The sequence below is a fragment of the Gallus gallus genome, chromosome 7, assembly GCF_016699485.2.
Source record: "Gallus gallus isolate bGalGal1 chromosome 7, bGalGal1.mat.broiler.GRCg7b, whole genome shotgun sequence".
NCBI lineage: Eukaryota > Metazoa > Chordata > Aves > Galliformes > Phasianidae > Gallus > Gallus gallus.
Genome location: NC_052538.1, coordinates 27,537,840 through 27,562,596, shown reverse-complemented (window position 1 = coordinate 27,562,596; position 24,757 = coordinate 27,537,840). Strand labels below are relative to the sequence as shown.

General features: G+C 44.5%; 1 protein-coding gene across 12 annotated transcripts; it reads left to right on the top strand.

Annotated features, from left to right (window-relative positions):
• The first annotated feature begins 4,843 nt into the window (after nucleotides 1-4,843).
• MUC13 (mucin 13, cell surface associated) lies at nucleotides 4,844-23,997 on the top strand. 12 transcript variants are annotated; one of them, XM_003641585.6, is made up of 25 exons: nucleotides 4,844-4,949; nucleotides 7,598-7,657; nucleotides 7,991-8,050; nucleotides 8,434-8,493; nucleotides 8,769-8,828; nucleotides 9,215-9,274; nucleotides 9,661-9,720; nucleotides 10,426-10,485; nucleotides 10,871-10,930; nucleotides 11,313-11,372; nucleotides 11,755-11,814; nucleotides 12,200-12,259; nucleotides 12,646-12,705; nucleotides 13,091-13,150; nucleotides 13,478-13,534; nucleotides 13,940-14,059; nucleotides 15,151-15,251; nucleotides 15,880-15,938; nucleotides 16,692-16,849; nucleotides 17,952-18,077; nucleotides 19,221-19,329; nucleotides 20,271-20,308; nucleotides 21,565-21,652; nucleotides 22,396-22,597; nucleotides 22,882-23,997. In XM_003641585.6, exons 1-25 carry the CDS (start codon nucleotides 4,892-4,894, stop codon nucleotides 22,927-22,929), a joined length of 1,944 nt encoding a protein of 647 aa, XP_003641633.3. In that variant the 5' UTR covers nucleotides 4,844-4,891; the 3' UTR covers nucleotides 22,930-23,997. The 12 variants fall into 12 exon arrangements, with proteins under 12 accessions (XP_003641633.3, XP_040559491.1, XP_025008333.2 ...); XM_040703557.2 differs by lacking the exon at nucleotides 9,661-9,720; XM_025152565.3 differs by lacking the exon at nucleotides 10,426-10,485.
• The last annotated feature ends 760 nt before the right edge of the window (nucleotides 23,998-24,757 follow it).

Here is a 24,757-nt window from a genome sequence, read left to right as displayed (position 1 = left end):
ACCTCTAAGGATGGTGATTTCACCACTCCTCTGCTCCAAAGCCTAACCACTCTTTCTGTGAATAAATTCTTTCTGATATCCAATGTAAATATCTTCTGATGCAACTTGAGCCCATTTCCTTGCATTCTATCGCTCGTCACCTGAGAAAAGAAACTGAAAGACACATCTCTGCGAACTCCTTTCAGGTAGCTGTAGTGAGCAGCCAGGTTTCCCCTGTCTCCCTTTCTCAGCCCCACTTCCTTCAGCCACTCCTCAGAAGTCTTGTCTTTTCCCTTGACCCCAGGTTGCCTTCTAGTCATTCTTGTTCTAGACAATATCCTTCTTGTAGTGAGGAGCCCCAAACTGAGTCCATTACTCGCGGTGTAGTCTCACCAGGGCTGAAGACAGGACCATCCCTTCCCTGGCCCTGCTTGCCCCACAGGTTCTGATGCAAGCCAGGAGCCATTGGCCTTCTTGGCCACCTGGGCACGCTGCTGGCTCATGTTCAGCTGGTTGCCAACCAGACCCCTAGGTCTTTTTTGCCAGGCAACTTTCCAGCCACTCTGCCCCCAGCCTACAGTGCACGGGGCTGTTGTGACCAAGTGCAGCACCTGGCATTTAGCCTTGTTGAATGTCATACAACTGGCCTCAGCCCATTGACCGATCCCTCTGCAGAGCCTTCCTGCCCTCAGGCAGATCAATCATCCTGGCCAGTTTGGTGTCATCTGCAAACTTGCTGAGAGAGCACTTGATTCCCTCATCAAGGTCGGTGATAAAAATGCTAAACAAAACCTGTTCTAAATCTGAGCCCTGGGTAACATCACTTGTGACAGACGGCCTACCGATTTAACTCTGTTCACAACAACACTTTGAGTCCACCATACAGCCAGCTTTTTACCCAGCAAAGAGTACAACCATCCAAGCCACGAGCAGCCAATTTCTCCCAGAGAAGCTGTGGGAAATAGCATCAAATGTTTTGCTAAAGTCCAAATAGACCACATCCACAGTTTTTCTCTCATCTGCTAAGCGTGTCATCTTATCATAGATGGGGATCAGGTTAGTCCTGCTGGACTGTCTTTCACAAACCCATTTTGATTGGATCTGATCATCTAGCTGTCCTGCACGTGCTATGTGATGGCACTCAGGATGATCTTTTCCATGACCTTCACTGGCACTGACATCAGACTGGCAGGCTGGTATTTCCTCTAGTCCTCCTTCCTGCCCTTCTTGTAGGTGAGCATCACATTTGCTAAACTCTAGTCAACTGGGACCTCTCTGGTTAGACAGAACTCCTGACAGGTTATTGAAAGTGGCTTGATGAGCACTTCTGCCAGCTCATTCTGTATCTTTGGGTGGATCCTGTCTGGCCCCATAGAGTTCTGTGTGCTGTATGTATATCTATACATAAAAATATTTTTAAATTGCCTTAATCTGTAGCGACAAAGTTATGTTCCAGCTGAGTTTTGGCCCTTCTAATTTGCTTCCTGCATTACTGCACCACATCTTTGCAGCCTCCTGAATTGCTTGCCCCTTCTTCCAAAGGTCATAAACTCTATTTTTCTTACTGAGTTCCAGAAGAAGCTCTCTGCTCAGCCAGGCTGGTCTTCCCTGCCAGGTCATCTTTCAGCACATAGAGACAACCTGTTCCTGTGCCTTCAAGATTTCACTCTTGAAAAATGTCCAACTTTTCTGGACTCTTTTAGCCTCTAGAACTACCTTCCAAGGGACTCTAACAACCAGGTTCTCATCTTGAGAACCGGTTAACAAAAGAATTTGAACTGCATATGCTTCCCCTGATTACAGGTGAGTCTGGATATATATAATTTTGATTTAGACTTTCTGCAGGTTTGTTTGAATCTTCACCCAATTATGACACACATTTCTAAATGTTGGGGGCTGGAATTAGGTGACCTTCGAGGTCCCTTTCAATCCAAGCCATTCTATGACTCTATGTGTGTGTAATACTCCATGGGTTAATTAAATTTACATGAGATAGCAAAATGTACGGGAATCTAGTAAGGAATAGTACTGAAAAATATACAGGAAGAAATAATCCACCATGTGAATAGCTGTAAAGGACTCTTGTTCCTTCTCTAATGAACACCTTCTGACGACACGATTGCCCCATGCTTACATTCAGGTTATGGTTAGATAATGGGGCCATGACTATGTATCTTAAAATTAAAAAAGACCTTTCACCTCTGATATTGCTTTCCTGCCATAAACAAGGGTCAAGACAAGTGAACAACCACTGCCTGTTACTAAACATAGCACAGTTTAAAATCATTGTAATTGTTGGTCAGTATTCTTGCTTGCCATATCTGAGCTTTGACGTAGATCAGTTTGGTTTTACAACTTCTGGAAAGTAACTTGAAAACCTCCACAAAGAAAGATGCTCCTGTGATTCTCTATGAGACATCAGAGGTGCTGTGGGCGCGCAAGTCTGTCTGCACTAGCAGTCAACTATGTGATGTCTAAATATGCCCTTAATAACCTCCTTAAAATTTCCATTAAAATTTCATTAGAGGTAATGATGTTTCACTGATTTCGGTTGTCCTGTTTTGATAATTCTCTGTGCTGGGTCTCCTAAATGGTCAAATCTCCGAGCTCCCCCACAAATTTGCAAGCAAAGAAGCCTCATCATCCCACTTCTTACCAGGAGAGCCTGTTGTGACAGCTGATTGGTCAAAGAGTAGAGGCAAAAAGATCTGGTAAGTGCACAGATGTTTGTTCAGTGCAATGTTTCTTGGTGCCTTTTGCTTGGCAAAGGTGTCACACACATCCCGGAGGTGACAGAAGCAACCACAGAAGAGTGGGAGTTAGTTCTAAAGACATGGCTAAGGGTATGCCAGTCTCTTTTGTGCACTCATTGCAGAAAACAGTCTTCATGAGCTGGACAACACAGTCGATAGCGGCTGATGTAGTCAGCCCTCAGCCATTATCATCTACACCTGTTGACTTTCAGCCCACGTTTCTGATAGCACTCTGGGAAGTGCCCCGGTTCTTCTACTCTCAGTTTGCACCTTGGGGTAGCAGAGGTTTCATGGTGAGACCAGGGCCCATCCCAACACCCCAGGGACACCAGGGCAGCCTCTGTGATTGGACCCTGGGCCTGGTCATGGGCTCCCTAACAGGCGCTGGGGGATGAAGCTGCTCGCTCCTCATGCTGGCAGAGAGGCACCCAACCACTGTTGCTGTTTGCAAGCCACCAATGTTTCCTGGTTCAGTACAAGTTAAAAGCTGAGGACAGCCCCAGCACACAAACAGCTTGAGTAATTCTTTTGATCTTGCCCACCCTCCTTAATACAGAGATCCACCCTCTGAATGCATTATTAGATTAGCACACAGGCTGCATGTCTTGTTAGCACAGCAGGATCAGACAAAAGCAGGCAAAGAAAGGGGAGAGGCTTTTCACAGGCAAGTTGTCAATATGCATTTGGAAATTCCTAACAGTGTGCTAGTGTTGCTGACTGTGGCATTTGCCAGGAGAGAGCAGCTCCACAGACTCCCAAAGTGGCACTACGGGGATACACCAGTGGGTTGCTTGCGTTCCTTGTCCATGGGTTACAATGGCAGGATAATGTGTGTGTACTTCCCAGAAAGGCTTTCCTGGCAGCTGCAGCAGGATCTGGGGTCAGCCAGACCTTCAGAGTGAGAGAAGGGTGCTCAGTGGCATCTCTACCTGGGAAGGAGGAACCACAACATACCATGGGTGATTTGGCATCTATCGATTTCAAGTGGTATGTTTTACTAGAGCACAATGTAGAACAAACACACTTTAGAGCTAGAGAACTTGGGTAGGCGAGGCAGCTGAAAAGAAGCAGTCTGGGGAGAAACAGCTGCTGTGCACAGGTCTTTTTCCTCATGTTGGTCTTTACACCATTATTCTGTTGCACTGAGTGACATGGTTTAGTGGGCACAGTGGTGACGGGTTGATGGTTGGACTGGATGATCTCAGTGGTCTTTTCCAACCTTAATGATCCTGTGATTTTCAGAGCTTCCTGACCTGTGATTTCAATAAGCCTCTGTAACCCATCATTTTTTTTCCTCAGTTGTGGCTGTGTTACTTGCTCCATGGCCTCCTAATTCCCACTTCCAGATCTCCTGTAGGCTCCCTGCTCCAGCCTCAGCATTCCTGCTTTCAAATGTCTCCCCGGCACAAACACAGTTACTCCTAAGAAAAGAGGGCTGTTGCCCTGGTAGTCACGTATCTGCTGTCTGTCCTCCCTGCTCCCCCTTCTTTTGCCACACCGCTTTAACAAACCCATAACACACAGAGATGTAGGCAAATAGATCAGCTCTAATTGCTCCCCAAACAGCCAAAGCCAGCTCGGTTTCTTTAATGTTGAAGATGCAGGTATTTTCTCTTGCTTTTCACCCTACTGAGCAGTAAGAGATGCTTTGGTGTAAAATTTTGCTTTTAAGTATGGAGAGCTTGGGGTCTGAGACATAGAATTTGTCTGCAATGGTAATGTATTGCAAAGAGAGTGAGTGTGTACCAGGTAATCTGTTCTAAGTGTATCCTTAGCATTCTTTGGAATGGGATAGTTTTTTCCCCTTTAAGAACAGACTGCACATCACCCTCCACCTATATTACACCAAAAGTGTTGAGCTGGCAGGGATAGCTAGTGTCCTGTCTGTGTCAATGTATTTAGCAGTAACTTCCTTGTGTCAACAGGTCTCAAATGTTTATAACTTACAGGAAGAATACTGCCGGTCCAGAAGTCTCCTCCCAGCTTGAGAAGGAAGGAAAAAAAACAGCTTGGATCTGTCATTTGCCACTTGCCACCATGACGTCAGCTCGGGGCTGAACTCCCTACCTGTGGCTGGGACCTTAAATGAGCTGACGCTGGAAGAGAAAAGCACTTCATCTCAGGTTTAGCAACGAGTAGCAGCAGCAGCAGAGGCAGCAATGGGACGCTGTATGTTCTTCACTGTGCTGCTTTGCCTGGTGTTGAGCCTTTCAGAAGGTAAGAAACACTATCTTCTGTTTTGGGATTTGTCTGGGCAGCTATTCTATTGCGGTGAATGGATTACTCAGTGCTTTTAGCAGCTGCTGAGAGACTGAAGGCAGTGGCCACGCACCATTCAGCACATCCAGATTTTGATTAATTAGTGATGAAAAACGTTACTGCAAGAAAACAGTTTTCCTTGTTCACAGAACAATGCAAAAGCACTGGGGCTTGTGATTAACCTAATTCAGCCTATTCCAGGAGCAGTTTTCAGGACTTGCACACTAAACCCAGGTAATTCAAGCTCTATTACAGTCATCACAAAAGATGTGACTGTTCCACCCCAGCACCCAGGGAAAGGAGTGCTGCCGCTGGCCTTCCGGACGGAGTCTCCTTGAACAATCAGTCTGGAAAGCAGCACTGCTTGAACAGCCTCTCAGAGCATTCATTCCCCTCCTATTGAAGCTAATTAACAAGAATTTCGCCACCAGCTCAGATGGCAGAGGGTTGCCCTGTGGTCTATTCAAAGACAGAGCAGGAATCATTCCATAGGCCACTTAATTGTTTTTCTAGCACTGTAACAATTTTGGTGGTCACAGGTCAGAATACCTGATATTCAGTGACAGATCAAGTGTAGCAGGGGAGTTTGTAAAAGTAAAAGTAGCTGTAGGAGGAGTTTGGTGGCAACTTGAAGCTGTGAAAGGACAGGAAATCCCATTTACTTCAGGGACAATGATACAGAGATATGAGCCAAATTAAGACTTTCACTGATGCTGCCAAGATTGCATCAGATGGGTACAGATGGCATTGAGTCTCTGTTACCTACTGCGAGTGAATATATATATTTACAGCAACATCTACAACATACTACAATCCGATTTATAATTTATAACCATAGAAGACTTCAAGTTTGGCGGTTGCTTGGTTTTCTGTTTGGAGAATAACAGTAAGACTGAAAGATCTTGTCCTAAGAAGTAGGCAATGGGAGTCTTCCATTGACCTGCGTAGATTTTGCCTAAGGTTGTCCATGCCCAGAAACCTATTTCATTCTAAGCAAACACTGTAAAACCTCTGCATGATGTGTCCGTTTGCATCATACTGACAAAGGCCTACTCTGCTCGGTAGCCAGATGTCTACTATTTCATAATCTGCATCTTAAGATCCATTCCTTTATGTCCATGGTAAATGCCTGAATCTATGACATATCCTGTTTCCTGGTGCAGAAGGTTGGGGCTGGGCAGATAAGGCAATTAAAAAGCCACCTTTGCTTACATTACCTCCGCCAAGCCCAAGTGCAGCTCATGTGCTCAACAGTCACACAGATGTGATTCTTCCTGAGTCCAAAGGGTATTCCTGGAGGGCTGTTAGCCAGCCTGTACAAAGCTGAACGTTGTTGACTAAAAGACATTAGTGACGTAACACTGATTTCGAGAAGGCAGTTTAGAACAATGCTCCAAACTCTTAGCCTGTGGACAACAGAGAATCATGGTTATAGCCAAAATGTCCATTTCTTCACATTGACCAGGGAACAAAACGATGCCTGCAGGACTCAGAGACCACGTTTCCTCTTCACCCAGAGCACGCTAATGGATTACTTTAGGCTTTGTCTTTTCGATGGGCCTTTTTCAAGTCAGCTTTATTGATCAGAAGAAAAAGGCTTATTAAATTTGCTTCTCTTTTGGATTTTTGAAACCTTGCAAAAGCTTTTGAAGAGAGGGGACTATTTTTCAAGTGTCTTTTGAGAATTTAGTGTTATTTGCAGTATTGTATTTAATATACCAGCTATAAGAGTTTGCTAGTGCCAAGAGTGTTAGCCACAAATATGTGAGACTTCCAGCTCACGCTCTTCAGATTAAGTTATGAGTGCAACATTTACTCAGATTAAATGCATTTATTCCTAACTCATTTATTAAGTAACAAAGACTGAAGTTAGGTCATGTCATCCATTGCTACCACAAATTTAGCAGCAAGCCTGTTGTGTTAGTTGCTTTCTTTACTTCTCAACACAAGGCAGACAAACATGGAACAAAAAGAATGACAAAAATGATCCTGGAAAAAGGATCTTCATTACACTGATGATAATTTGGCAGAATTTGCCTTATATGAACAGAAATACACTGCTTTCAATACGCACCTGAATTTGTTTCAGCACAGGAAAAGGTGTTAGCAAAGACACCCGTTTCTCCACTGCTGCTCTGAAAGAGGCCATCAAGAATTTTTAATGATGCTCAAGAAAGCATCACCCACAGTTTCAAAATACCTATCTGTCTTGCAGTGAATGTAATATTTGTGGATTTAGGTGAGATTCAGAACAGGATCCAGGGAGTGCTAGCAAAGCAGAACCTGCTCAGAGCAAGTGGGGGGAACATTCCTTTGGGGACACATCTGTGCTGGTAATTGGGCCAGCTGCTGACAGTGAGTATGAGCTTGGGGGAATGCCATGTGCTTCCGGGGAGCATGAGCAAGCCTGGGAATATGGGCATGAAGTATAAAGAGGTATCTGTGCAACGGGCAGTATAAGTGTAGGACTAGTCTACAACAGATCCCATACATGTCCCCTCCTTATTTAATTTGAAGTTCTCCTGAACACACAGTGGTTCCCCAAGCGTTTTCTTCCACACAAACAGTTAACATGGCTACCACACCTCTTCTTTTTCCTTCATCAGGAACCACATCTACAATACCCGAGAGCAGTTCTACCATTGCAGCAGTACAACCAGGAGAAGGTAAGGATGGGAAATCCCACTGGCAGACCCTTAGGAGGCGATCATTCGGTCTCAGGTGCTGCAGAGCCCACACATGCTTGCTCATATACAATGATTCCTAAAGACATCTCATGAATGCAATACAACGTAATGGTACCATGTCTTTTCCCTTCATCAGAAAGCAAATCTTGCTCCTTGGAGCAAAACAGTGCAGGACCCGTGGCTGGTCCACTGGGCAACATACAGGTCTGCTCCTTATCTAATCTGAGATTATCCTGAAAACAAAATGGTTCCTCAGGAGATTTCCTCCCCACAACACAAAGTATTGATATCACTGTCCCTTTCCTTCTTCAGGAAACGAATCAGAAGCAACTGAAAACTCTACTGCTAGCCCTCCTTCACCACTAGCAACAGGTAAGGATGAAAATTCCCTTCATCAGCCCTCTATCAGAGTGTTACTCAGTCCCAGGAGCTGCGGAGACCACAGGCAGCACTGTGTCCCCCTGCCCAGAGAGCACACCCCTGTCAAGAAGCGCAGGGAGTTGTGGTGATTCTTTGGAGCATGGTCAAAGTAGGAACACACAGTGGTTCCCCAGTGGTCGTAGAGAAGTGCAGGGACTTTTTGCTGTGGCTCCTTGCAGCAACGCATTGCAGCACTGTCCATGGCTAGTCTCCTGGGCCACGCACAGCTCCACTCCATATCTAATCTGAGATCATCCTGAAAACAAAATGGTTCCTCGGGAGATTTCCTCCCCACAACACAAAGTATTGATATCATTGTCTCTTTCCTTCTTCAGGAAATGAATCTAAAGCAACTGAAAACTCTACTGCGAGCCCTCCTTCACCAGTAGCAACAGGTAAGGATGAAAATTCCCTCATCGGCCCTCTATCAGAGCCTTACCCAGTCCCAGGAGCTGCGGAGACCACAGGCAGCACTGTGTCCCCCTGCCCAGAGGGCACCCCCTTGTCAGGGACTGCAGGGAGTTGTGGTGATTCTTTGGAGCATGGTCAAAGAAGGAACACACAGTGGTTCTCCAGTGGTCGTACTGAAGAAGTGCAGGGAGTTTTTGCTGTGGCTCCTTGCAGCAAGGCTTTGATGGGCTGTCCATGGCTTGTCTCTTTCCTTCTTCAGGAAATGAATCTGCAAGAACTGATAACTCTACTGTCACCCCTTCTTCACCAGTAACAGCAGGTAAGGATGAAAATTCCCTTCATCAGCCCTCTATCAGAGCATTACTCAGTCCCAGGAGCTGCGGAGACCACAGGCAGCACTGTGTCCCCCTGCCCAGAGGGCAAACCCTTCTCAGGAACTGCAGGGAGTTGTGGCGATTCTTTAGAGCATGGTCAAAGAAAAAATACAAAGTGGTTCCCCAGTGGTTGTAGTGAAGAAGTACGGGGAGATTTTGCTGTGGTTCCTTGTAGCAACGCATTGCAGGGCTGTCCACGGCTGGTCCACTGGGCCATGCATAACTCCACTCCATATCTAATCTGAGATTATCCTGAAAACAAAATGGTTCCTCAGGAGATTTTCTCTCCACAACACAAAGTACTGCTATCACTGTCCCTTTCCTTCTTCAGGAAACGAATCTGCAGGAACTGAGAACTCTACTGCCACCCCTTCTTCACCAGTAACAGCAGGTAAGGATGAAAATTCCCTTCATCTGCCCTCTATCAGAACATTACTCAGTCCCAGGAGCTGCGGAGACCACAGGCAGCACTGTGTCCCCCTGCTCAGAGGGCACACCCTTGTCAGGAACTGCAGGGAGCTGTGGTGATTCTTTGAAGCATGGTCAAAGAAAGAATACAAAGTGGTTCCCCAGTGGTCGTAGTGAAGAAGTGCAGGGAGATTTTGCTGTGGCTCCTTGCAGCAACGCATTGCAGCACTGTCCATGGCTGGTCCCCTGGGCCACTCACATCTCCCCTCCATATCTAATCTGAAATCATCCTGAAAACAAAATGGTTCCTCAGGAGATTCCCTCCCCACAACACGAAGTACTGCTATCACTGTCCCTTTCCTTCTTCAGGAAACGAATCTGCAGGAACTGAGAACTCTACTGCCACCCCTTCTTCACCAGTAACAGCAGGTAAGGATGAAAATTCCCTTCATCTGCCCTCTATCAAAGCGTTACTCAGTCCCAGGAGCTGCGGAGACCACAGGCAGCACTGTGTCCCCCTGCTCAGAGGGCACACCCTTGTCAGGGACTGCAGGGAGTTGTGGTGATTCTTTGGAGCATGGTTAAAGAAGGAACACACAGTGGTTCCCCAGTAACTGAAGGTGCGTTGCAGTGAACTGGGGGTAGGCATCTTCTCTCGTGTGACTAGTGATAGGACTAGAGGGAATGGCTTCAAGCTGCTCCAGGGAAGGTTCAGGCTGGATGTTAGGAAATACTACTTCTCTGATGGGGTGATCAGGCACTGGAATGGGCTGCCCAGACAGGTGGTGGTGTCACGGACCCTGGAGGTGTTCAAAAAGCGTTTGGACGTTGTGTTGAGGGACATGGATTAGCGAGAACCCTTGGTGATGGTCAAATGGTTGGACTGGATGATCGTGTGGGTCTTTTCCAACCTGAGTGATTCTATGATTCTATGATAGTGAAGAATTGCAGGGAGTTTTTTGCTGTGGCTCCTTGCAGCAACGTATTGCAGGGCTGTCCATGGCTAGTCTCCTGGGCCACGCACAACTCCACTCCATATCTGATCTGAGATCATCTTGAAAACAAAATGGTTCCTCAGGAGATTTCCTCCACGCAACATGAATTACTGCTATCACTGTCCCTTTCCTTCTTCAGGAAATGAATCTGCAGGAACTGAGAACTCTACTGCCACCCCTTCTTCACCAGTAACAGCAGGTAAGGATGAAAATTCCCTCATCAGCCCTCTATCAGAGCGTTACTCAGTCCCAGGAGCTGCGGAGACCACAGGCAGCACTGTGTCCCCCTGCCCAGCGGGCAAAGCCTTGTCAGGAACTGCAGGGAGATGTGGTAATTCTTTGGAGCATGGTCAAAGAAAGAATACAAAGTGATTCCAAAGTGGTCGCAGTGAAGAAGTACAGGGAGATTTTGCTGTGGCTCCTTGCAGCAAGGCATTGCAGGGCTGTCCATGGCTGGTCCCCTGGGCCACGCACAGTTCCACTCCATATCTAATCTGAAATCATCCTGAAAACAAAATGGTTCCTCAGGAGATTTCCTCCCCACAACACAAAGTATTGCTATCACTGTCCCTTTCCTTCTTCAGGAAACGAATCTGCAGGAACTGAGAACTCTACTGCCACCACTTCTTCACCAGTAACAGCAGGTAAGGATGAAAATTCCCTCATCAGCCCTCTATCAGAGCGTTACTCAGTCCCAGGAGCTGCGGAGACCACAGGCAGCACTGTGTCCCCCTGCCCAGAGAGCACACCCCTGTCAAGAAGCGCAGGGAGTTGTGGTGATTCTTTGGAGCATGGTCAAAGTAGGAACACACAGTGGTTCCCCAGTGGTCGTAGAGAAGTGCAGGGACTTTTTGCTGTGGCTCCTTGCAGCAACGCATTGCAGGGCTGTCCATGGCTGGTCCCCTGGGCCACGCACAGTTCCACTCCATATCTGATCTGAAATCATCCTGAAAACAAAATGGTTCCTCAGGAGATTTCCTCCCCACAACACAAAGTATTGCTATCATTGTCTCTTTCCTTCTTCAGGAAACGAATCTGCAGGAACTGAGAACTCTACTGCCACCCCTTCTTCACCAGTAACAGCAGGTAAGGATAAAAATTCCCTCATCAGCCCTCTATCAGATCATTACTCAGTCCCAGGAGCTGCGGAGACCACAGGCAGCACTGTGTCCCCCTTCCCAGCAGGCACAGCCTTGTCCGGAACTGCAGGGAGCTGTGGTGATTCTTTGGAGCATGGTCAAAGAAGGAACACACAGTGGTTCCCCAGTGGTCGTAGAGAAGTGCAGGGAGTTTTTGCTGTGGCTCCTTGCAGCAACGCATTGCAGCACTGTCCATAGCCGGTCCCCTGGGCCACGCACAACTCCACTCCATATCTAATCTGAGATCATCTTGAAAACAAAATGGTTCCTCAGGAGATTTCCTCCACGCAACATGAATTACTGCTATCACTGTCCCTTTCCTTCTTCAGGAAACGAATCTGCAGGAACTGAGAACTCTACTGCCACCCCTTCTTCACCAGTAACAGCAGGTAAGGATAAAAATTCCCTCATCAGCCCTCTATCAGATCATTACTCAGTCCCAGGAGCTGCGGAGACCACAGGCAGCACTGTGTCCCCCTTCCCAGCAGGCACACCCTTGTCAGGAACTGCAGGGAGCTGTGGTGATTCTTTGGAGCATGGTCAAAGAAAGAATACAAAGTGGTTCCAAAGTGGTCGTAGTGAAGAAGTACAGGGAGATTTTGCTGTGGCTCCTTGCAGCAACGCATTGCAGGGCTGTCCATGGCTGGTCCACTGGGCCACGCACAGCTCCACTCCATATCTAATCTGAAATCATCCTGAAAACAAAATGGTTCCTCAGGAGATTTTCTCCCCACAACACAAAGTATTGCTATCACTGTCCCTTTCCTTCTTCAGGAAACGAATCTGCAGGAACTGAGAACTCTACTGCCACCCCTTCTTCACCAGTAACAGCAGGTAAGGATGAAAATTCCCTTCATCAGCCCTCTATCAGAGCGTTACTCAGTCCCAGGAGCTGCAGAGACCACAGGCAGCACTGTGTCCCCCTGCCCAGCAGGCACAGCCTTGTCCGGAACTGCAGGGAGCTGTGGTGATTCTTTGGAGCATGGTCAAAGAAGGAACGCACAGTGGTTCCCCAGTGGTCGTAGTGAATAAGTACAGGGAGATTTTGCTGTGGCTCCTTGCAGCAACGCATTGCAGCACTGTCCATGGCTAGTCTCCTGGGCCACGCACAGCTCCACTCCATATCTAATCTGAGATCATCCTGAAAACAAAATGGTTCCTCAGGAGATTTCCTCCACGCAACATGAATTACTGCTATCACTGTCCCTTTCCTTCTTCAGGAAACGAATCTGCAGGAACTGAGAACTCTACTGTCACCCCTTCTTCACCAGTAACAGCAGGTAAGGATGAAAATTCCCTCATCAGCCCTCTATCAGAGCGTTACTCAGTCCCAGGAGCTGCGGAGACCACAGGCAGCACTGTGTCCCCCTGCCCAGTGGACACAGCCTTGTCAGGAACTGCAGGGAGCTGTGGTGATTCTTTGGAGCACGGTCAAAGAAAAAATACAAAGTGGTTCTCCAGTGGTCGTAGTGAAGAAGTGTAGGGAGTTTTTGCTGTGGCTCCTTTCAGCAAGGCATTGCAGGGCTGTCCATGGCTGGTCCACTGGGCCACGCACAACTCAACTCCATATCTAATCTGAGATCATCCTGAAAACAAAATGGTTCCTCAGGAGATTCCCTCCCCACAACACAAAGTACTGCTATCACTGTCCCTTTCCTTCTTCAGGAAACGAATCTGCAGGAACTGAGAACTCTACTGTCACCCCTTCTTCACCAGTAACAGCAGGTAAGGATGAAAATTCCCTTCATCAGCCCTCTATCAGAGCGTTACTCTGTCCCAGGAGCTGCAGAGACCACAGGCAGCACTGTGTCCCCCTTCCCAGAGGTCACACCCCTGTCAAGAAGCGCAGGGAGTTGTGGTGATTCTTTGGAGCATGGTCACTGTGGCTCCTTGCAGCAAGGCAGTGCACGTTTGCCGTGGCTGATCCACTGGACCACCTTATCTGCTCCTTGTCTCATCTGAGTTTGTCCTGAAAACAAAATGGTTCCTGAAAAGATTTCCTTCCCAGAACTTGAAATAGTGCTGCCATGTCTGTTCTTTTCCTTTCATCAGGCGGCACATCTACAACAACTCTGGAAACTTCTACCACTTCTCCAACTCCAGCTCCTGGTAAGGAGGGTGTGATGTTGTGTGCTGGTGCCTGGGCCCAGAGTTGCCAGCAAGTGTGACTTAGCTTGGTGGTAATGCACTATTGTTGTGGGGGACATGCTGAAGTCCCCTGTTCTGCTAAAATGAGACCACAGACATGCTAGGCTCCAGACAGGGACCAGGGCAGCTCATGGGCAGGGGTGGTTTGCCTGCTGCTGCATACTTGTCCCCTCCTTTTTGGCCTTGGCCTGCTGTGGCTAGTGATTGCATCTGAGCAGTGAGGAGTGCAGTTGCATTCTCCCTCTTCAAAGCATCCTGGTAGTTTCCTTTATTATAATGAGACCTGTACTCTTTAATGGACGGCATCTGCTGACTACTGCAATTTTGTTCAAATTCTGACATCAACATCTTTGGTCTTTGTATCAGAGGAATTATGCAAACCAAATCCTTGTGGAGGAAGATTGTCTACATGTGTCCCTCTGAATACCACACATATATGCCAGTGCCCGTACGGATTCTACTACTACAACAACAATTGTTACACAGGTGAGTTGCAGGATGGCAGTTTGTATTTTCAGGTATTTCGCAGATAACTGCTTTGGTGAAATTTTCTTCCTGTGTGACTTGTTCTCGTGTTATAACTGAAAACATAATCAGTCTGGGAAAGTAACTGCTGAATAATGCCTTACTTTGCAGACAGTCACTGCTACAATGACCTAGATTGTTATCTCACAAACGAGTAACAATCAAAGAGGTTAATGTGCAAGGAAAAGAAGCTCAGTTCCCTGAGTGTCAGGCATTCTGGAGATTAAAATATGTGAAAAGTGGGAAAGAAATGAAAATGCGGCCCAGATATCAGTATTTATGACCAAGATTTATAACGGCCCAAGCCTCTGCAGACCTCCAAATATCTGGCTTGATTTTTCCTCTTGCTAAACATCCATCAGAGTCCTGTTGAAATGCAACTGAGATGCTGTTGAAGAGGAAGCACATGAGCATATGAGGCTTCTTATGTAAATGCCAGCAGGCAGGATTTCCAGATCTGCTTGTGAGCCTAAAGAAGGAGATAGATACTGAATTGCTTTTTTAAACATGGTGAACCATGTTAGCTGCTTAGTGGCTGTGACTGCAGGTTTCAAGTCTTTAATGTATATATCTGACTTGCTATATGCCATAACACCTCAGAATGTTTTGTTAGCTTCGGGCCATGCTTATAGTTTAATACTATTCAATTTCAAAGTCTTGCCAGTTTGGAACAGGTTGCCCAGAGAGGTGATAGATGCCCTGTCCTTTCAGACATTCAAGGTCTGGTTGGATTGGGCTCTGAGCATCTGGCTGAGCTGTAGGTGTTCTTGTTCACTGCAGGGAGTTGGACCAGATGGCTTTAATGGTCCCTTCCAACTCAGATGATTCTATGGCTGAAACCAGGATTCTGTTTGCTTCTCAGGGAGCCAGAATACGTGCCCAAATGTTGCTGAACTGATTGAGCAAACATTTGTGAACATATGAAAAATTGCAAATATTGATTTCTCCACTGCATTCCTTAATCTCTGAAGGCTGGAAAATCCTAAGGTGAAATCCAAATTATAGAATGCTTTCTGATTAATTAATATCCTTTTTTTTTTTTTTATTTGCAGGGAAAGTATTCCCAGGAATCATTACACTGGAACAAATGTTGAGTAATATTGATGTAAATTCAGCTGAGTATGAAAGGATGGTGCAAAACATAACAGAATTTGTAAGTGACTTTATTTTTTAAACTTTTTTTGCATATTGAATGTTTTTCTGAATGTGGCACAGACAGAGGGGATACAAGCAGCCTTTAATGTGGACCCTAAGGTAGTTTCACTTGATAAATCTACTTCTTTAAAAGAATATTTCACACTGGCTTAGACTTATTAATGAGAGTTGAATTTTGCCCTCAGATGACTACAGGTATGGTTCTTGTTGAAGTGAAGGGATGTACCTGAGGTCAAGCAATACCTGTGTTTTCAGTGCCACTTCTCTTTTGGGAAGCCCCCGTATAAATTGTTCTGTATCTTTTGCAATTCCCTCTCCAGAAACCACTGGGTGAAGCAAAGTTTTCTGAACTGTTTAGTTTCTGTTATCTGCTGTTAAATACCTAAATAATAACCTTTTCCATAAGCATACCAGTATTTGTGTTTTAGTTACATTAATGAAATGGATATTACACGTGTTGACCATTCTGTGATTATAGATAAGTCCTTGTAAGGGTTTTCCTGGAGAAATAGGATGAACTGTTTAACTCATACTGCTCTGTTGAAATGAGGTCATTTTCTCAAAGTAAGAAAGAGGAGGTGTGCCCCTCTGCTAGGGAGCTGATGATATTCATTTATCTTTCTTAGTTTAAGGATGCTTTTGAAAATATGGCAGACTACAAGCAGACCGTCATCGTGAAAGTTGAGTAAGTTTACCCGCTTGTTTTTTCCACAGTATGTGAAGTTTGCTTTGTGTACTTCTACTTAATTAGCTTCCAGTGGATTACGTTGTCAAAGAAAAGATATGAGTTGGACTGAGTGCTGTCTGACTCCCATTAAATGAGGCCATTCATTTGGTATTTTTAAAATCCCTGCCCCATTTTCTACCCTGTAGATTTCCAATAGGTGTGTGTGGTGGGCTGGCTGAGACAGTTCCACAGAGGATCTTCCACTTTTAACACCATGAAGAATACAGCACTGTGCCAATAACTGCACAGTTTGTCCCTTTGTTATCTGGCCCTTCTGACTTTGTTGCAGACATACCATGAATTATCCTCCCCATGTTTCAGGATGGGTTCTCCAAATCCGTCCTGTATGACACCACAGGCTGATAAGACCATGCAAAACTTAGGATCTAGTGGATGAAGTCCTCCACACTGCAGATGCTTTGAGGCTAACCCAGTATAAAAGCATCAGTTTCAGACCAACAGCACGCAAAGGAGCTATGTTGTTAGCATTAAATTCAACAGCTTTTACTTACCAGAGACTCTTTTACATTTGGATGTAAAGGAGGGTGGCCATTCATGGATTCATGAGCAAGAACTGAACTCATTTTCAGGTGTCTTAGCAACTACCCACATTATGGAATGAAAGAAAGAAATCTCCTCTTGTCTTTGCATCTAACTTGCTATCCATTGTGCTGTATGAGACTTTAAAATGATGCTTTCTGTACTCCTCAGTTTTGAAAAAATAGCTCCAGGCACCAGAAGTGCTAATTATCTAGTGAATGTCACAGTGATGAACATCTTCACAGAAAACACGAATGCGACCTATGCTGAAGTTCAGAAAGCAGTAAGGACAGCAGCAGATAATTTGAACTACGTGCATCAGTACGCAAGTATGTAATTCCATACTGTGGAAGTAATTGGTAGACACAGAGATTCCTATCTTAAAAATTGGCAACAACACTTCTGTATGCAGCAAAGCCCATCAGAGCATAAGCTTTATGGATTTTAAGGAGCTAAGTGTCCCAACTTGGGTGACATTGTAGATTCAAACATTCAGTGCTGGGCTTTTTAGTCTTATCAAAGCTTTCTACCCCCTGTGTGGGCATGTGGAGGCAATTAATTACGCCTAAATAAACAATTTCATGTTGACTTTAGCTTGCTGCGCATTAAGTTTCTGGGGGACAAAAAATAAACAGGACAAAATATTCACAGACATATTTTACTTCTCAGAATAAGCCAATGTTTTATTGTTGGAACAGGATGAAGATTTCCTTATTCTTCCATAACTGACTTTATTAATTGAAGTGAGTCTTTACTGATTAGCTACTCAACTAGGTGATGCTAAAACAATGTCTTTTGTTACAAAGAAGTGTAGAACTTGGAGAACATTTTTGCAGATGTGTAGTTTTTCTCATCTTCCTTTGTCTAACATGCTCCTATTTTGAAAGTAGCCTTTGCAAAAGGCATAGCTAATAATTAAACGAGTTCAGTTCATGGCTGGTAGCCAGAGTTTGGCCTCCAAGGTGACTATATTCACCTGAGCCATGACATTTCCTGTATCCCAAGCATGAGGGAGAAAGAGAAACACCTGACAACTCACAGAGCACCAGCACAAGCACATTCCTCCACTGTATGCCCACTGATCTTTTTGTATGTGTATACATATATATATTTTAAGGCAAGTCAGAAAATTATTGTTCCAAATGTAGCTTGTGGGTAGAACTTCTCTTCCTGGAGAATAGGGCAAGAAGCTGTCGGAGGCTGACAAGCAATGTATATGAAGATGTGATAGAAACAGGACCTTCACCAAAGAGCAAGGGAAAGGAAAGGATGGGTCCTGACACATGCAGTATTGTCCCAGTACAAGGATTTGGAAATCTTTTTTCTTCAGAACTGCTAAAAAATTGGTTGATTTACTGAGCGAGTGCATTGCTTTTTATGAAAGGATATTACTAGTGCCCAGGTTGCTTCCTGACTGCTTCTCTTTTAAAGATACAACCCAATGTGCTGTTTATCCATGTGATGATGCAACCACAATATGTGAAGATGGTACATACCCAGCGTGTGTATGCAAAAAGGATTTCACAAAGACAGCGTGGGACACATATTCTTGTTCAGGTAAGTGCCACGTTACTTTATCTGTCCATGAAAATCTGACCTGGTCATCCCCCGTCTCTGTTTTTCTGAACTCTCAAACGTGCTGAGCTCTAAAAATCAGGCATGTATGTCTTATTAAGCAAGCCATAAGAATGCATTCCCATATTTCATTTGGAACACATCCATAATTCTGTTCCAACAGAGCAAATCACTAAAGCTTGAGAAAATTATCACCAAAATTAGTGAGTAGATAACTATCTGTATGCATTGTTGAACTCTTGGTAAGAACTGACATCTAAGTAAAGAAAGTGGAATAAAGTGAAGCTTATGTTCTCAGCCTTCTCTGGTAGGACATACTTCGAAAAAAAATCTACCTAAGGATGCTGACTGAACTGGAAACCTAATGCTTCTCTGCAATGATCTGTTACAGATCTGTCCCTCATTGGTTCTAGGATTGCATTACCTTTGCTTAGACAGATTTTTGCAGAATGATTATTTTAGGAACAGCAAAAGGTTGAGTTTTTATTTGATTGCTGGTTTTGAATTTTTAAAGAGTACTATGTTTGTATTTTGGCAATCGTCTACACACTGAGATGTACTCTTATTTTCTTGTTACGAAAAAGAAAACTGGTCACACTTCAGGTATGATGATTTAAGAAAAAGCAAGACAAACTATTGCAAACACTCATGATAAAATCATAAAAGCTGGCTACAATAAAGACCAGAGAGATGCTGTGTGGTGTGGGCTTTTGGCTCCTAACCTGTCTACATGTGATCCATTGTATAGATCATCTGCTGTGAGGTCAACCTGCAGGATTATTGGGCTGCCTATGTATGATGCAACCCAGTGAGATTCCAGTTCTGAACTATGAACTAGGATGCTTTGAGCAAGGGCTATTTACTTCTAATTCTGTGCTTTAATATTTCAGATTCTGCTCTACATATGTATAACCCTAAAAAGGCCATTCTGGTGCTTTGATGCACAACAAAGTTGTGTGTGCCTTTACCATGAGGAACAAAAAAAAGGAAAAGCGTGTGTGTGGAAATTGCCCCAGGTTTTATCTGTGATGAGAAAATAGAAATGCTTCCAAGATGTGCTCTACAAGGTTGATTTTTGCGGGGCTATATTTAATTGAGTCTGTGTTTTTCCTTCTGATAATACAGGTTGCGCGGACTGTTCAGCAGAAGCAAACAAGTTCTGTGACAGACAAAGTGGGATTCCAGAATGCAAATGCATGGATAACTTCAAAGCAGATGGTGGAAGATGTGTAAGGTGAGTATTCAGCTTTTCCCCCATGTTCCTGGATTCTTGGTAAAGATAGGGAAGAAGAACAGCTGAAACAGGGTGACCCTCAGTCTAGAATATCAACCTGCAGCTGAGGTGGTTAACAGGTGGGCAGATCCCCACAGTATCACAGGTTATGGTGGTTTAGGTGCTTGGCATTAGCTGTTGGCATGCACCTGTAGTACCCCAGAAGAATGACAAGGAGGACCTCACACTCATTTTGTGGGATACCCCATAAATAGACACTATTCCTTCTGAAGTAACCAAGCCACAGGAACTGGTACTGTGAAGCATTCAGAAAGCAACAAGCAGAAGTGCAAGAACTGCCTTAAATCCCTGGAAAATTTCCCCTAGTACCAGTGGGGATTCTGCTCCCTGATAAGTTTCAGGCCTGTGTGATTTCATCTTGTTTTTCCCCCTGTGAGTACTGCTGGCAGCTCAGGATCAGAACAGAGCAGTGTTGTTTGCTGGTGAAGCTGAGTAGGTCACCAGCTGGGCTCTGCTCCCATGGATAGGCAGTGGCACCTCACTCCCCAGGTCTGTTAATTCGGCACTTTCTGCTGAAGTCCAGCTGCCAGTCCTTACAGACCTGATGTTGAAGCTTTTAAAAAAGATAATGCTTTTCAGTGTTGGGTTGCAGTTCCAAGTGGCATAGAAATGCAGGGCTTCGTTCCTTGGAGAAATTAGTCCCTCTTCACAGTTTTCCAGGCTGAGAACCTGAAACTTTGAGCGTGCAGCTCACAGATCATTCAGAAAAATCTCAGATTGTTTTCCTCTAAAAACAAAACAATTTAATATTGAGATAGAATCAAAGAGGAAACCCGTGATGGCTCCACCTTGCTAAATTTCTGATAACGTGTAGAAATACACTGTTGTTTTGTGATCATCTGCTGAACAACGTTCTCTTCTTTTTTCTTCCTCTCATGTAGGTGTCCAGTGGGCTACTCTGGAGAAAACTGTGAGAATAGTAAGTACAGCATGGAAAAATAACCAGTAATGTTTAACCTGCCTGAGATAACAAAAATGACGAGTAGCAGCCTTGAAACAGATTAGTAAAATTCCACTGTTGCTTGGAAGGATAATTCCTTGAATCTCATGTTCAGACAGACGGTAGCATTCTCTCTAATGAGATCTGCATTAAGCCCAATGGCTTTTAGTCAAACACAGGGTATTTGCAAAGCTGGTTTATGTTTGTGCTTTAGCTTGCAAGCACTGCATAGTATCTAGTATCCTATACTGGTAAGACAGCCCCAGCTTTGTCCATCTGTAATGGGACAAGCAAACCAGACTGAACTTCCAAAGCCTTTTCCATTTACTGAGTCTGTTTTACAGCTGTTCTCTGCACCTTCCACAGACTCTCCGTTGTATAAATTAGGACATCCTTCATCCCAGCTAGTGTTTACGTGTCCCTAATCTCAGAGCATCTATCACAGTCAAAGGCAGATTGAAAAACAAGTGTTTGTGGTTCTTCGCTTCCACAATGACTTGGCACTGTTTAAACAGAAAGTATATCCTCGTGCTGCCCCTTGGCAGATTCTCACACTGCTGCATCCTTAAACTAGTAAATGTTTAACATCCCTGTCTTTGCAGGTATAAGATCTTCAAGTCTTTGTTTTATGCCTAAAAATGTTGTAGATTGATTAATGGTATCAGTGCAGCACAGGGTAACTCGCCAGGTGTAAATGTTTGACAGGAAGGATATTGTAATCCCGTGGAACATGTGTTTTCTGACAAAGCTTTGGAAATCTTCATGCTTTTTTTCGTAAAGCAAATTAAAATACTAAATACGTACAAAATCAGCACACACATAGGGAATTCAAACAGATTGTAATCCCTTTAATAATAAACTCCATGAATAACTTCCTCATGTGGCACTTGGTGCACTAATGTTTGCTGAACAGTAATCAAGGATATATTACACCTGTGTTTGGCACAACATTCTTTGCAGAAACCATGCTCCCTGTTGTCTTCCTTTATGCCCCCACTGTGATTGAATGTGCCAGATTGCTCTGCTGGGCATGGCACAGCTGGTGGTTTAATGTTGTGCATCTGCTGCACACATGCATTCTTTGTCCACATCGACAGCTGTACTAAGGCAGCATCAGGAACCTAGGAATGAATAATGTCTTTTTTTTCATTCTTGAATTGCAAGGGGAAAGAAACAGGACTCAGTCTTCAGTATTTGCCATGAGTTCTCAGTTGCTTTTTCTTTGTTTTTTCCAGATAAAGAACTCATCCTTATAATAGTGGGCACAGTGTTTGGAGCCATTATCTTGTGTTTAGTGGTAGCAGTCTCAGTTGTTTCAGTAAGGTAAGAGTATTTCTGACAACTGAATGGAAGCTCCATTGCTGCATGTTTCTAGAGAACAAAGGAGAAAATTAGTAAGGATCAGGGCTGCAAATGTGGTTGCATGCCTAGCTGGGCAGACAAGTTCATCTAAGTCATGCAGCCATTAGGATTTGCTTTCATCCATGTACTCTCCCCAGAATTATTTATTCTTTTGCTGGGAGTCAAACCATGCGAGCTTCAGCACCTTCCCTGCCTTTCCTTTCAGTGCTGTCCAGGTAAGGATTCCCACAAGGCCTCGTAGCCTTGTGGCATAGGTCACCCATAGCAGGCATAGGTCAACAGCAGGTGCACAAGCTAGTGCTGAGCTTATGTGTGAGGTATGGGCTTGTGATCACAGGCAATTCAAATTCATCATTTGAGCTTGAAGCTTTAGCTGCAGGCAGGAAGGCAGCTTTTCTAAACTGGATGTAAAGGATGTCTTATTTCCTCCTCTTAACAGTCAATTAGGGCTAGTGGTGATCAAGGAACCTCCATCAATCACATGGAAGAGGACAGTGTTCCCCTCTGTCTCTCTTTGCAGCTTATCCCCATCTGTAATAAGAGATGCCAAACTTTGCACTCTGTCACTGACAACTAGGTGTTTTACAGTATGTATGATAGAAAAATCCAGGGCATGTTTCAGGACAGGACTGGGCATTCAAAACAAGGTGGAGGGGACAAGTGAATAGGTAAAGGTTCCCTTCTTCTTCTATTTCCTCTTGAAGAGCCAAGCACAGTCATGATCCGGAGAAAAAGAGGTTGATAAAGCCAGGAAATTCCAACTCAAATAACTCCGAGGAGACCAGGATCTTCCCCAGAGTCCAGACCACTTCTGGCCATGCGAACCCAGGGTATCAGCCAAACAACCCTTATGAGGTGCATTCCTCAAGCAGAGGTGACTTTGTGGAGAAGGATTACGATGACTTGGTAAGTGTTTCACACGGGCCTATGGGAACTGTGTTCCTTAACTGTGGTGCTGTGGGCTACTGATGTTGTCAGAACCAAAGCTCCACTCTTGATGAGATTCACACAGATTTGGGCTTTTCCAGCTTTCCAAAGATGTCAAATTTTCACTGATGAAAGTCTGTTCGTAAAATCCATTTGGTTTTCCATGAAGGCTTGGAAAGAAGGTCACCATATGCTGTGTGATACTTGCTGAACTATTATGAGAAAGCAGCTTTCTGACCAAGAACAACTCTTTTTTCCTTTAGTATGAAATATCACGGCAGCCTGAGGGCTTTCGGATGCAACGCAGATAACTGAGTGGCCAGTAGTAGAAGGATGGACGATGACCACAACACTGGGTCAGACCAAAGAGCTTCACAACCTCTTACCAGCACAGTTATTTCATCAGCAGAGACAGCAGAGGCCGTAGTACAAGATTATCTGAAGATTTTCTAAAAGAAGACCCCCTACTTGAAGGAGAAGGGCAGTAACTCTTGGAAATAAGGGAAAATAAAAATAAAGCAGAGTGTAGGGAGAAGAAGGGGGCTCTCAGAAAACTAGAAGGGTCCTATGATCATTCCGATGAACTTTCAGGAGACCAGTGTGTTGGCAAGAAAGTGAATGTAGACAAGATGCCAGGATTTTAACCCTGCTGTGTTTCAGTTCTTCTGAAAGATGGTCCGTGCAATATGTGTGATGCTGAAAACATCAGCTGCCAGAGCTTTGCCTACGTTTGTGCTCACTCGCTTCAGGCAGAGGCAGCCTGCGTAGCTTTGGGCACATCAAACGGTATCAGAACTTTTATTCATGAGGACCTAACGTTGTTCTCTTTACTGTATCAGTCTTTCTCCCTTCCTCAGTCCCCCAGTATTTCCTATCTGAAAGCATCCAGTTCAGATCTCTGCTGGCACCTGTTGTGAGAGACAATGGCCCTGTCTGACCTCTTATGCGGCCTTCCTTCCCACTACAACTCCAGAAACCATTACCATCAAACAGGCACTGTTGTTCTCCATCTTATGCAAATACGTTGATTTTACATTCTCAGCTGCTGTGAAAAGCATTGGCACTTTTTTTTTTTACTCTTGCAATCTGTAAGGTTAGATGGAATCATCTTTAATCTTTATTTTTCATTACTTAATAATTCTTTTTAAAAATCCACATTTCATGGAGAGTATATGTGCATTATCTGTTGACTGGTGTTGGCACTTCTTTTTATATATATAAATATATATATATAGAATATAATGTCCAAAAATGTACATATATTTATAGATCATATTCATTTAAAGCATCATTTAATCTCATGTTTTATGTTTGTTTGTTTTTCTCCCATGTATACAGGTTAATATTTCCTATTAAATATTATTGTTCCTCATTGTGAAGGCTTTCTCACACTACTGCCCAGTGGTGTTGTTTGCAAGTTCAAAGGCTAAAAAAAGTTCAGTTTTTAGGCTGAAACCTGTGCAAGTTACAAGTTTACAAGTAGCCTGGTGAGAAAGGGGCAAGTGTCTCTCTGTTGCTTTTCTGGGTTTTCACGGTTAACTGGCAGAGCTGCTCTCTTCCAGTTGGTTGTTGCCATCTTTGTCTGGAGGAGACAGGTTCTGGTGGCCTGGGCCGCTCAGCACTGGCTGCGTGTATCTCAGTGTGCACAACGTGGCTTTTCCTCTGTGCAAGCAGAGCTCACAGGATTTAGCTATTTTTGACATGTTGTTCAAAGGATGGTAGAAATTTGGTCTTATTTTTTCAACTTTTCAGTATGCTTTTTCCTGATTTTTCATGGGGGCTTCAAGGAGCTGAGGTACTGATGAGCAGATCGGATGCGGAGACAGCAAATGGCAAGCAGTCATTAAGCTCAGCATAGGCTTGACTTTGTTCAACCAACTTCTTTTGCTTGGACACCTCCTCCTTGTCGTTGGTAATCTAACAGATTTATTTACATCAGAAGTAACAGCCTGTGTACCTTGGCCTTTCATTGGGACACACTTCCCGTTTCCACACCTCAGTGCTTAGAGGATCCCTTAAAACACCTGTGGCAGGAGCCTGGGGCTCTACATGAAAAGGTTTTATAGTGTTCTCTCTTACTCTGTTGCGAGGCAAAGCTCAACAATGACCACAACCCAATGCTGTAAAACTTTATTGAGG